This window comes from Labrus bergylta, chromosome 5, assembly GCF_963930695.1.
Source record: "Labrus bergylta chromosome 5, fLabBer1.1, whole genome shotgun sequence".
In the NCBI taxonomy this organism is placed as follows: Eukaryota; Metazoa; Chordata; class Actinopteri; order Labriformes; family Labridae; genus Labrus; species Labrus bergylta.
The window spans coordinates 9449013-9463551 of record NC_089199.1 but is presented as its reverse complement, the minus strand read 5'-3'; the positions used below and the strand labels follow the sequence as shown (position 1 = coordinate 9463551).

Here is a 14539-nt window from a genome sequence, read left to right as displayed (position 1 = left end):
TTGAAACCTTTGTTTAATTACCTGAAATTAGAGGCGAAAAAATGTCCTGTTATATGAGCAGCCTTGAAGATGATGGGCATGTGGAAAAGTATCATTAGGCTGCCAGGAAACCAGCGAGCAATCAGTCGTTAGTTACAGTCATCCTGCCCCCCCCCCCCCTCCCCCCCAACCATCTCTTCAAACAGGAGGGTCTTCATTTCCGTTATTCCACCTGAGCTGCCACTGTTAATATCCTGTCTTAATCACCATGAAGCGAGCGGCTCACTTGATGGTGTGGTGGTGCAGGAAGTCATACTATATCGAAGTGGAGCTGGTGGAGGGAAGAGAAGCGAGAGCAGCACTGGAGGAGACGAGGAGAGAGCGATGAGGGGAAGATATTTATAGCCGGCTCAGCTCAGCTCACAGCGCTGTCTCTAAGATGCTCTTTTTTATTTCCACCAACCCCTCAGCTGATTCTCGCACTCTGCCTCGCTGTCAGTTTTTGTGTACATGTGCCATTATAGCCTCTAATTGAGAGGGATTGACAATGCAGTTAAGGTTATATGGGGGCACAGTTAATGGACATGCAGGTATTGGACAATGAAGTTGAAAGAGAAAGAGAGTTGTAGTTCCTCTTTCTCTGCGGCACAGCTAGAGTTACTGCCAATATACATAATAAAGAAACTGTATTCTGGTACAAATGATGATGTGCTCCTCATTTTTTGCTCTCTTACAAATAAGCCTCTGTACAATTAAGATATTATAAAGCAGAATCAGTTAGTTTGTTTAGGCATATAGGCTACATTGTAAACAAGGGAAACAACTAGCCTAGCTTTGTTGTCAAAATGAAAACCTTCAATCACCTACTGCACTTCTTTATTAAATTATTTCCAAAGTACCAAACTATAAACGTCTGTCAGCAATATAATGTTTAGATTTTTTAGCCATAAGCAGTTGTAAAGCAACCATCAAAAAATATTTGGGAATATAACAACCAATATTTGTTACCATAGCCTAATGTTAACAAGCTAGCTTACTGTTCCTGCTCAAAAAGCCACATCTGAAGGTAGGTAGGCTTCTACTAGACCATGAAGATTACACATTAATGACTATAATAACCTCTGTGATGAAGTGTGTATGTTTTTTGGAAAAAAAACCAATATATATATATATATATATATATATATATATATATAAAATTATCAGTCTGTTTTTTATGTGTTGACTTATTGGCTAATATTGGCAAGTAGCAGTTGTTGAGTGACCAGTGAAGAATCATTGAAATAGCTGAGCAGATACGTTTTATAGTTTTTTATCTAAAAATAAGAGATATACTAATAAATGAGCACTAATATTTACACAGCTAATATTAGCTGTAGAGACAGTGGTATCATTTTTTTTTTTTTTTTTACATATTTGCCAAAATGTCAAAATATTAATTTAATGATATTACTGTTGTGAAATACAAATAAATGGCAAAATTCACGAGACTATCAACAGCTAAGGACTGTGACCAGGACTTTTGTTTGTGTTGTTTAGTTTTTTTTCCATAACCAGGCACACGCATAGTGGTGTATTAGAAGATAAGATAAAGGGTTCAGTTTCGGAAACCTGCAGGAAACCTTAGAAACTAACGCAGAGGCATGCACAAGATGAGCCGTGTGAGAGCGTGTGAAGAAGTTTATCTTGTGAAAGTCTTCAGTCTTGCAAACCACTAATGAAACAGTTGCCAAAGTCTTATAGCTATAAATATTTTCTCTATAACTTAAATACTTCTTTGAGGCCTGGACCAAAGTCTCACTCTTAAGAAGTATATTCATATTTTTAAACTAATTTATTATGCATTAGTTATGTGTAAGTGGTAGTTATTTGCAGATATAGGCGTTCAAACTTAGAGGCCCTCGTGAGTAGATTCTGGTGTCCAGATGAATGATCATGGTCCAATAGATGAACAGTTACAGTAAATAAAATGTCTTTATAAGAGTTATGTTTTCGGACAAATTCTGTTTATTATAAACTATATATTACATGTTATGGATCCTTTTGCATTTCTATAGTAAATAAAATGTCTTTTTGTGATTTTGCATTTCAAGACACATATTACTTATGAAAGTGTTACTGAATTTATTTAGTATATTGCATTTATGTTTTCATGTTTATTGTATTATTTTTACCTATTACTATTATTGTTGTCAGAGTGTAGATATATTTTTCACATACTCACAAACAATATATTTACATTTATAAAGAATGCTTATATATGAAACGTTTCTTGTGTGGTGTCTTGACTGTGATTGCAGTTCTAATCAAATTATGTGACGGTATAATTTCCTGCAAAGGATTAATAAAGTACCCATTTATATATGCATGTATATGAGTCAAGTATAGTCTGTAAAATAGTCATTTTCAAACGGCCGGTGGATAAATTATTTCTGCTTTTAACAATGTCCTCGTAGCTGCATACAACTTATCATTATGGGTGATAAATAATATGTTGCATTACAGTATAACCTACTAAAAATATAAATCAAAAATGGATCCAACAAATACTCTAGCGCGGAAGATGCTAATATATTGATCAACGTTATAATGACAGGTTCTTTACATTTATTTTGACTGCGACTCTAAGTGAGTTTTATTTCATTTTCAGTGGGAAATGAATGAAGGAAACACATGTTAAAGAAAAAAAATATTTCAGTATTTATTTGCAGTATAAACATGTCATGTGTTGTTTCCATATACTGTACATTACACCGGGTCAAACGTTTTTTCCTTCAGCAGACAGAAAGGTGAAACCGCCCCCGTTAACATGCCCCTTGTTTTATACACAGACAGATTGCATCTGTTTTTAAAAAGTGTTTACAGCACAATACAAAACAGCTAGTCAACGTGTGTTTGAAGCTGTAACACGATGCAAGATGCATTGTCAAAAAAATCCCTGAAAAATTCCTCACTGAGGTAAACATTTTAGAAATCATTCACGTTTTCTTTCACTTTGTATTAATTGCTGCCACTCTCCCTCTCTCTCTCTCTCTCTCTCTCGCTCTCTCTCACTCATTCACGTCTTTCCCTCCCAAGCACATTCTTACCGAGATGTAGCTACAAGTTTTAAGGACACAGAAACAGCCGTTCCCATGATCTGGCAAATTTACAAACAGAGAAAAAGACTTGATTTCTCTTTCATTGTTACAAAGACACAAAAAGCACAAGAAAGCATCGTGAAAATCAACCGTTTCTCATTTGAAATAGAAAAGCTTCGTACTGAAATATATTTCAATCCTAGGGTGCAGGTGGTCAAGTCCTTAACAATTTCCTTCCTGTAATAGGGATTTGACTACAGACAAGGGGAGACCATTTAAGCATGGTTGATATTATGGTCTCTGATGCTATGATAGGAGAGGAACTTTTGCATATAAATTCATTACATATATATTCTTAGATATATATTCATATTGAAAGGCCACAGGAATAGCATAGAGCACATCATATTAAAACAAGACGCAAAAAGACCTTGTAATGATTAAAGCCTGGGGGTGTTATCATCTATTGTGGATCATAACGGGGATGCTAAACCACAGCTATTGGCTGTGTGAAGCAGTGTGTGTGTGCGTGTGTGTGTGTGTGTAAAGTATATGTCATAGCCTCTTCCAGGTTGCTAATGGGCAAACAATTTGGACACCCCAGGTGAAATGTTACTTCAGTCCACAAGCCATACTGAGCTGTAAGTTGTATACTAATGTAGAATAGATATAGTACAAAAGAAGAAGATTTAAAAACTTTGAGGTCTTGGATCTACAAAATACTGCAAAAAAAAGGTGTTTTGATATATTGCAGAGTAACAAAGAGGACCTCGTGTGACCCGTTATGGTACAAAGACAGCTCGATGTCCGTTGTTACCATATTATGATTCAAATAACAGATAAACAAATGTTTCTTGTCTTACACAAGGTTTTCTTTTTTTAAAGTGAGATACAAAGTATTGAACAGTCAGCATTAGAAACAAGTTAGAAAGAGTATATAAGGCCAGCTTAAATCAACCCTGTTCAGCTTCTGCTGTCCCCTCTGAAACCCAGCTCTTTGTCTCTGTGTAGACCCTGTTCACATCAAGGCTTTGACAGCAGATTTCTGAGGTTTGCTTTAAATTATGGGCCTCATGCAAAAACAAAAATCATATAAAAACATTTGTCCTGAAGTGTTCTACTTTAACTTTTCTATTGATGTTCAACGAAAGGTCTTCCTATGACCAACAAAGGGCCTGAGAGACCCTTACATATAGTTTGAACATCACTTAGATGTTCTTAAAGCAGTAATTGTTCCAGTGGTCTGGAAGCTATCCGAGAGGAGAATAGAAACCTAAAAATACTTACTGAGTTACATGAGTAAGGATTTTTATTTGGTCTGAGAAAATACTCAAATCAATACATCAAGTATAAAACTATTTGGCAAACAATTTAAGTTTACAATTTAACAGGTTAATCCATGCAGATTTGTTCTGCACAAGTAAAAAAGTATCATGCTCATAGCTACATTAGCATCATTTTTCTGGTCCCTCTTAAGCACCTGTGGCCTTATTGTGTTCTCTATAATTACTGCGTTGCTCTACAGCTAGAAGAAGCTTTTACAGCATATGTCAAATCAATCACTGTAATATTTTAAAATTACACAAATTGAGAAGACCAGGTAGTCTTATAAAGCATTTCTGAAGTGCCAATTATGCAAATGATCATGGAGGAATATCAGGTCGGACTTAAACACGCTTATGGGCTTAAAATGGGAAACCTTGATTGAAAAAAAAACCTGTCTGCATCATTCTTGATAAGATGCTTCGGATGTGAACAGGGTCTCAGACAACTCTTTGCCACATGCTGTGTACCGCTGTGATCAGCAGCAACAGCAGTTAAAAAAACAGTCCCCATCATTCGTCTTCCGCCTCTTAAAGCAACATCAAACCCGTGGTTACGTCTACTGTTAGAGAGCATACGGCACGACAGCATGCTCAGGTATACAAAATAATATAGATCTGTTTACTATAAGCTCTATGATATATATATTTATGTGTATCCATTTGTGTTTTAATATATCTTTTATACTATATACCCAAGGCTTAAGGGTGAATCAACTCAAACAAACTTTTCTTTGACAAAACGAGCGATCTCTTGATAGAAAAATCTTTCTCTTTGCATTCCAATGCAGGTGGACGTGTAGCTATGTTAAGTAGCTAAGTGCAGTCTGTAGCTGAGGCCAGTCCCAGTTCACAACAACACAATCCCAACAAGGAGGCCACATTACAATCATAGTCCTGTTTTTTGGTAAACCTGTACCCGTTAATCCTAAATGAACAGGAAATATGGAAAGGAAATATAAGTATGAGGCACTGCCTAATGCCCAGAATGTTGCTCAGAAATGTCTGCGCTGCCTTGGCATCCCCTATCAACACCGCTAACCCTTCATTCAAAGTCTCTGCCTAGACTGGGAAAGTGAAAACCTAAAGAAGACCATTTTGAAAAAAAGAAAAAGAAAACATGGATGTTTTTTTAAAGATGTTCTGATACTTTTGCCTTCCTGATACCGAATCTGGTACCTATCTGAATATTGGCTCATACCAAGTAACCCTCTGATACTTTTGTAATAAAAAATGCACATAAAATAAATGGAAAGACATGTAATTTCTAACATTTTGCTAGCTTTACCTAGCATTTAACTCTTTGCTAGAACCACACTGTTGTTGCTTGTTTTTGGCATACTTTTTTTAGGCAGTATTGGTATTGGAACAACTTTTAAATTTAGATTTTAATTTCTAACTGGAAAAAAAAACCATCTGGTGGAAACAACTGGTGCCTCTTATTAGGCAACTGGACTAATGAAGTCTTTTGAGAAAGGAAGTAGAAACTGGGGCCTAAAGATGTTGGCAAACATTTCCAGATCTTTGTATTATCTTCCCTCCTACGGGACCCCGATTCCCTGGCCCCATGTGCCCTGGTACCCTCTAAACCCCCCAGAACTCGTTCCTTTGCCGGGGTCCCAGCTCCTGCTCCCTCCCTGCTCCTCTGTGCAGCTGTCGGGACTCATCGCAGCCTGGGACTGGCCTCTCTCCTCTGAATGTCTCTTTATCTGCCTGCATCAAGTGCCAAGAAGTCAGTGGCTACACCACTGTGCAAACTGCATTAGGTCATTACAAACCTACAGAAAAAAAAGAAAAAAAAAAAACCGACATAAAAAATAAAAGACAACTACGAATATCACTCAAAACGTTCCTTTTTGTTTGTGTGAGCACACCTCTTCCCCTTCTTTAGTTTTACATTCCTTTAAGCCATTATTGGATTGGATAGATAAGATTTCTATGCGTATATATTTATATAAGGTATAGATTTGTGCGTAAATGTACACAAAAATATACAAAAATGCATAAAGACATACTGATTTTGTTAAGGACTGCTGCTGCTATGTACGTTTACATACATACAGTACAAACATACATACTATGTGTGTGTGTGTGTGTGTGTGTGTGTGTGTGTGTGTGTGTGTGTGTGTGTGTGTGTGTGTGTTAATTCCTTGGTTTTTAAACTCTACATTCAGTAGAGCGAGATTTCCGACAAGTAAATCCCAGATTCTCCACTTGGCACCAGTCAGCTCAGCTCGAGAGCCGAGACAGAAAGACAGAGAGGATGTTGTCGTCTCAGAAAATCGAGCACTGGAGGTTTTTCCACGTTTCTATCTTTGTATGAAGCTGCTGCAGTCTTTCAGTCACTTAAATCTCCTTAGTTCTTTGTTACAAAACAAGAAGATCAGGGCTCCTTCTCCCTCGATTTCAATCACTTTCAAGGAGAACGCTATTGTAAACTGTCTATCAGATCCCCTTCTGGGTTTAAAAAAAAAAAAAAGACTCCTGTTCTTTTTTTACGTGGCATCTGTGGCCTCCTCTGTCCCTCCAACGCTGCTCTGTGACCAGGCTCTCAGACGACAAGACACTGGGAGGCTCAAACATTCATTAAAACCCTGGTGTTTCCCTCCAGTGTAGTCGCTTGATACCGTGGCAAATACACCACTTCTCCTCCAAAAAAACGGGACCATCCACTGTCTTATTTTCATGTGGACTCCAGCGTGTCTAGTTGAAACACATTGTGATTGGTCGGCGTGGTGAAGAAGAGCTGGTCGTGCGTCGGGGAGGTCGAGTGGTTGTCACAGGGGCTGTTGAGGCCCAGCGTCCGCTCAAAGTCTAGCAGCTGGCCCATGAAGTTGAAGTTTGGGGAAATGTTCGACTTTTTCCGCTTCACAAAGTCGTACGCGTCGTTCAGTGACAGGTTGAGCTTCTGCATCAGGTAGGCCACCGTGACGGTCACCGAGCGGCTGATCCCGGCCAGACAGTGCACCAGGATACCGCACTTTTTGGAGCGTGCTTCATCTGAATTAAAAAAAGAGGGGAGAGATGTGGGTAAGACTACAGTTAAAACCTTACTTTCAGCTGTACGACCTGAAATTATTCAATTAAAAACCAGAAAGAAAGATTTTTTTCAAAAAAGAGCTGTACTTATTTGCAATTCAATCAGGATTGATGATATAGTGGTAAAATAAAACCAACACTTTCAACCAGATTATTTGAACATGGTTGAGACAACATCAACTGTTATTAGTTATGTATTTGACCACCTCTCACTGACGCCTCTCACATTCTCCCACACTACTAATAGTGAAACAGAAGGTTTTAAGAAACAACTAACAAAGTTGTTTTACATTTTGTTATTATCCTCCCCCGCCCCCAAGGGATTGAATTGAATATTCAAGTTGTTGAACAAGGCAAAAAACTTGAGTTAAGTCATTCATCTCAACAGAAAAAGAAGAAGCTCCACAATCTTTGCGTAAAGAAAGAACATGTTTAAGACCGTCAGGAACATTGCTCTTGCATTTCTAAGATTTTTTCCCCTTTTCCACTTCTGGAGCTGTAGTCCTTACTGTCACTCTCTTGAGTCTGTATTCAATACACACTGTGACTCACTGATATAAAGCACCAGAGTGGAATCCATGTTTTTTCTTTTCCCAGCACCTTCTACACAGTCAGTACAATCTGGCTTTGATTTGACAGAATCCCAGGCATCATCTTTTAAACGTCTTAAACATGGTGTGGAGCATGCTCAACTCTGATTGGACCCCGAAGCAATTCTACAATTCTACAATTCACTTAGCAGATGGTTTTATCCAAAGTGACGTACATCAGAGAGTAAGTACAACACACACAAAAAAAGGGAACAATGTCAGTAAGAGCAAACGATCAGCTTTGAGTCTGATTGGACACACAGGTGCTGACAGGCATTGCACAGAAGCAAAGCACAACATTGACGGCAGTTCTTGAAAGATCTAATCAGTATAGAAACCATCTTATAAGTCGTCGTTATCAAACAAAAACCATCATCACAACCACCATCATCATCATCAATAATATGGAGACCATCATCATTAAGTTAGGAGGTATTCATGAAAGAGCTGGGTCTTTAGCTTTTTCTTAAAGGTGAAAGCAATACATAGACTTTACTTAGGAAGGGCTAACACTTCTGTCTGTGCATCAAAGTATGATTTCATTTGATTAGGTCTGGTGTAATGTTAATATAGCAGTTAATGCATGGAGTATGGTATATTCTTATTGTGACCTGTCAATGAACGGGGATCCTTATTAACATTGAACTGAATTTTTAGAACTTCAAAATGAGTCAATTCAATGTACAATAAGCCATACATTTTTTTTCTTTAAAGATGAAAAGATCTGAACATTTTATTTTTCGTTAATTAATGCTGAAGTCTGAACAGTTTTACTTTCAAACAGTGCATTTTTTTTTATTTACCGGGTCCTGGAAGTTGCAATTTTTTTAAATGTGAAGCCACTTCCATATATTTCTTTATTTTTCTAACTTTAAATGTTATTTTGGAATAAGCAAAGGAATGACTTAAGATACTCCAAACATTACTGTAATTGTATAATTTTGGCTAAATTAGACTCATTCATTTGTGCAACAGAAAAGCAGAGATACCATCATGTTTAAATGAAAGTCAGCTGCCTGACTTCAAAGTGAGTTACGGCATAGGATAACACTTACATACTCGTGCTTTAGACATATAACATATCTTTTACATTTATATTGTTTTTCTGAATGACCTTCCTCAATGACAGCAGAAAGTCTGGTTTCATTCTGCTTTCGAGCTCTCAGTCTGTAGAGTAAGTTGAATAAGAAAACATCTTACATTATTCACAGGCTACGTCCTCCACCTTCTATCAGTGTGGAGGCCTCGCACATCACTACGAGCCATTAGAGCAAGAGTTAAATGCTTCTTTTCTTCCTTCTGTCTTTCTCTCATCCACTCCTTTCTCTCTCTCTCTGCCTCCTCTCGCTCTCTTGTTGTAGGATTGGGGTCAGACGGCTCATGAGCTCAGGCTGCAGAGCTGATGCCAAATTACATTAAAATGTAATGTGTGCTCACTTCCCACAATAAAATGATCCAAAATAATCCTCAGAGGGAACCCCAAACCCAATGAAGCAAGACTCAGAAGTCAAAGAAGTAACCAGCAGTCAATCTGATCCAAACTGATGCTCAGATTTTGGATGTGGACCTCGGATTTTTGTGCCTTAAATACAATACAAACAAGAATCGTCCACTTCTACAGCTGTTAAAAAGCCAGTCAAAAATCTAATTCCTCCTACTTTACAAACTTTAGAAAACACATTAATTGAATAATCTCAGATATTTGAGGAATCCACATTTAAAAGGGAACTGTGTACAGTAACATCTGGGTCTCCTTTACCCATAATTAGCCTGCTGTTAGCTAAAAGAGCTGATGTAATCCCTGCATATTACAGCCAGTCAGACAGCATCATTTAACATCAGCATGACCCAAATCTGCCACGACCTCTGGCTCTGGCATATGTCACACTTCCTCCCACCTAAGCAGAAACAGTATAGGCTCAAAAGAATAAGAAAAAAGACGATGTGGTGGGGGTGGGCAAACACACAGGGAACTTACTCACTCTGAGAATTCAGGGAGAAGGAATGACGGGAATGATGGGAAATACTGAAACTTGGACAAGATGAGGAGTAACATTCTTGTGACCCCATTCTCAAAGAATGTGTTCCCTTGTTTTACTCAAGAGGTTGCTATTTATTTAGTGATTTTATATTCACAGTTACCAGGAGTGAAACCGAGATTTGTAAATAAAGACATTTTATGTTGCAAACAAACTTCTTAAAGATGCATATTTGATGTTTTCCTCCTTTCTATTTTAATCAGTTCATTATTTTCGTGTTTTGGTCTGTATGTAGTGATCAAATAAGCAAATGCAAAAGTGTTAGACTTGAACTCGTGAGATATAATGATGATAATCTTTTAATTATTGTGGGACTTTTGCAATCCCATTATCTTTAGTTGGAGCTGTAAAGAAATCTCTGACTTATTAGAATGGTTTCAGATATATGCAACTCATAATAAGTGGTAACATGCCCCCATCTTTGTTTTTAACATAACCAAAGTAGAAATGAACATTTCATGATATCATTTGTTGCTGGACAAAAAAACAAGTTATCACTAACTTTATAATAATCCTGGAATCATTGTTTAAGCTATAATTTCAAATGTTTTGCTTGTTCCAGCTTCTCAAAGTGTGCAGTTTTAATATTCTTTTTTAAGACAGTAATATTGTATTAAAAATGTCCTCCCTTCTACTCACCAATGAATGAAATGGCCTCTGGGAAAAACTGTGACAGGTTCTGGCTCCAGTGATCGGAGATGGGGATCTGTTTGTACTTGAAATCTCCTTCATGTTCGAACATGTTGGGCAGGTTGGGCGTCACGTTCAGGATGTACTTGATGTTGTACTTGCTGAGCACGTCAAGGTTTGTGGAGTCTTTGGCACAGCCTAGGTAAAGGTACGGCAGGATCTGGACCGGGAATGCTGGCTGGTTGTTGGGGAGCGGGCTGCCCTCCGACTCGGTGGCGCTGCCTGGCTCTCTGTCTGATTCCCCGTCGGAGCAGTCAGAGCTGATGCGGAGTCCTCCCAGACCGAGGACGGAGGATGGCGGGGAGCTGCTGGGACACGAGCAGTCCAAATTGGTCTCGCAGTGCTCAGGATACTCAGACTGGAACTTGTTGAAGCCACCTTGAGGAAAAGACCAGATAAAGTGTCAATATTGAGAAAAAGACTGAAAAATAAAATCAATACATTGTGAAAAAAGTGTGCCCAGTAAAACCATAGACTGTAAGGCAACATGTGTCACTCAACATTTAAGACTGAAGCTTAAGTCTACAGAGTTTATAAATTGTAGAGAGCTCAGATAAACATTACGATATATTCTTTTTTTTTAAATGAAAATTGTAGAACTGTTCTTCCATCCATTAATTATCTGCTTATCCTGTTCAGGGTTTGCGGGGGGCTGGAGCCGATACCAGCTGCCACTGGGCGAGAGGCGAGCTACACCAGTAAATCAGACACAAACAACCAGGCACACTCACATGCACAACTACGGGCAACTTAGAGTGTCCAATTAAACTAATGAGCATGTCTTTGGACCGTGGAAGGAAGCCAGAGTACCCAGAGGGAAGCCACGCATGCACGAGGAGAACATGCAAACTCCACGCAGAGAGGCCCTCGCCCGATGGTGGGATTCAAACCAGACACCTTCTTGTTGTGAAGGGACAGCGCTAACCGCTGCACCACCACGCAAGCCCTGTACTGCTTTTTACATATTGGAAATTTAAAATGAAGCTTTCAGAAAAGCAAACAAAAAATTGAAGAATTTAACCAACATTTTTGAAAGAGTCAAAGATGATTTGGGAATATTATGCGAAAAGATAACGCCATGGAACACGAGTTATTCCCAGAGCGATTAATACTATTATTAATATAAATTATTAATATTATGCTATACACTGCCTGACCAAGACAACATGTAGTCTAGACTCCAAATAATAGCATTTTAAACAAAAGAATAATGCATAATGAGTGTAAAACTTGTATTTTACTGAATAATTTTAAAGATTAATTCCAAAAGCAAAAGATTGAAGGAAGATTTTTGTTTCTATTTTTTTTTTTTTCACACTGTCTTTTTATGAACCACCGCATCAGGCACTGATGTGACAGGTGATGGGAGAATAACGTGATATTTACGTCATTATGAATAAGCTAACAGGCTGGACAGATGTGCTCCATTGAGAAAAGCTGAGCCCTGGGGAGAACAAGCAGCAGAGCAGCACAGCAAACTCTCAGCTCAGTGGACTTTTTGTGAATGGCAGCTCGGATAGACCCTCCGCTGAAACATATCTATTTTACTTCTATAAATAAAACACAGCTTAAAATCCAAATGCTGCCATTTTGTCTGGTTTTTTTTTTAAAAAGGGAGAGATTTAAGGTTTTTGTGGCCATGCCTGAGGATTATTCAGGAGGAGTGCGTCGCCGTTTCCTCGTTTCCCTCTTCATTCATGAAAAAAAAAAAAAAAACCGCTTGTCTTTTCATGAAGGAGCAAAACATGGCGGGGCTGTTTTCTGCAGCATTTAACTGAAACACTTTTTTTTAACAGCTCTGTATACCGAGCGGTATATATTATTTATATATTCAAAAAGAGGCTCTCATTTTAATATCAAAGCCAATGGCGATAAATCACGACGGCAAGGTGAAGGAAGTGCACCTGTCAAAGTTCACTATGAACTCACAGTGACAGTAAAGCTCGTGTCGTGTGTTACATTATATAATAACTGTTAGAATAACATTATTATGTGTTATTACAAAACTCACGCTGCCTTATTATGAGACATACATAACAGAGAATTGGCGGACTTCTGTCTTGTATCGAGCTGGATTTGTAAGTATTGAATGTCTGTGAGGTGTTTAAATAATCGGTAATACAAATTAAATAGTAACAGCCTAATACTTAATGGTTTATAATGTGAAGATGACATTTCTGAATATGCTATAAAGGATTAAGTTCCAGATAGACAAACAGACAGGAGGAGGCAAAATGCAACAAAGATGTTCTGAATTAAATGATTCAGGTTAGATCATTCTTGTTTTAGTTTTTAATAGTTTACTATTAAGGACACTTAAATGACAGCAGGCTCCGTCACTCGCAGGTAAACAATCTGTGTCTGTGAGGTTGTTGTTTTTTTTTAAGAAAGAAAAGGACTAAAGCTCAGACTTTCAAATCAAATAAACGGTGATCTTACCATCCAAAAAGAAAGCCTTGCAGCCGTCGTCCCGCAGCTTCTGCAGCAGCAAGCCCAGCACGGAGCTCCCCAGCCCGGACTCCTGTCGCTCCGGACTCGCCTCGTCGTACAGGACAACCACATCCGTCTTGCAGCGCTTGACAAATTTCTCCTTGTCCTCGTTGTTGGGGATGATGGAGCGGATGGGGAGGTTACCCTTCTTCAGCCTCCGCAGCATGAGGCCCGGGATGGCCAGGTTGATGGCGGACTCGATGTGCGAGGACTCGTACAGCTCATGGGGTCTGCAGTCCAGCAGCAGCAGAGAGCCGGCCCCGGACTCCAGCTCCTCCTGCAGCCACTCCACGCTCTTACTCGACATCATCATCGTAGTCACGATCACAGAGCCCCTCTGCAGATGGTTAATTTTCATCAGGGAAACCTTAATCCGCCTGTCCCCCGGTTTGGCATGAAAATAACACAACAGAGTAGAGGGAAAGAAGAAGACAAATCACGGCGCTAAACTTCCCTTCCCGCGGCCACCTCCACCACCGCCGCCGCCACTGCCGCTTCTGGTCCTCCGTTTGCGCACACACACGCACCCAACACACACTTCCACACACGCACCCACATCCAACGCGCACGAAGCGATGCCCCTGTAGTTTTAGCAGGAAACTTAAACATGCAGAGGTTTCTTTTCCTCCTTGCTTCAGTCCTTTAGTAGCGGAGGATTCATTCCTGTCCATCGACGTCCATCTGGCGAGTCCGCTCCAACTCTGACGCGTCCGCAGACCAAACCGAAAGGCCCAAAGATAACTTGTTAGTGTCTTGGTTTGTGGGTTTCGGAAGAGTTGCTGCAGCTAATGCCCATGATTAGTGTTTCTGTTTGACACGCTGGCCCGTGGAGCGCCTCTGGTTTGTCATTTCCACTGGATGTGTTAAAGAGGCAGTGCGGGCTGGTCAGCGCGGGGAGGGAGGAGCGCACGGATTTAAAGGCGCAGAGCAGAGACAGATAGGCTGCAGCCCAGACTGTGTTCACGACATCCATTTCCATTCATTGAAAACACTTTGGTGGCAAATATGCAAATACGAGTCAAGTCTCATTTTCGATCGCCTGTTGAAATCAGTGTGTGCAGTGCGAACTGGTATGATAAGGCTCCTGACACTCTTGACTATGATTTAAGCTCTGGATATTTCTAAAATATGTTGTCTGTGGGAAACTTATGAATAAGATAAACCTCAATTCATGACTTCATTGTGTTATAACTTGCTTAATAATAAATAATATCACCCATCAAATGCTTGACAAAATGTATTAGTATAGTCATATGGAAAAAAATGGTTCTACTAAAAAGAACTTGTGCTGAGATTGTTTTAAAGAATCG

General features: G+C 39.2%; 1 protein-coding gene across 1 annotated transcript; it reads right to left on the bottom strand.

The window, feature by feature from the left end:
- Positions 1-2655: 2655 nt before the first annotated feature.
- dusp7 (dual specificity phosphatase 7) lies at positions 2656-14307 on the bottom strand. The gene is made up of 3 exons (XM_020636763.3): positions 13179-14307; positions 10689-11117; positions 2656-7381 (listed from the first exon to the last, which is right to left on the bottom strand). The coding sequence occupies exons 1-3, from the start codon at positions 13585-13587 to the stop codon at positions 7065-7067; spliced, it is 1155 nt and encodes a 384-aa protein (XP_020492419.1). The 5' UTR covers positions 13588-14307; the 3' UTR covers positions 2656-7064.
- Positions 14308-14539: the final 232 nt, after the last annotated feature.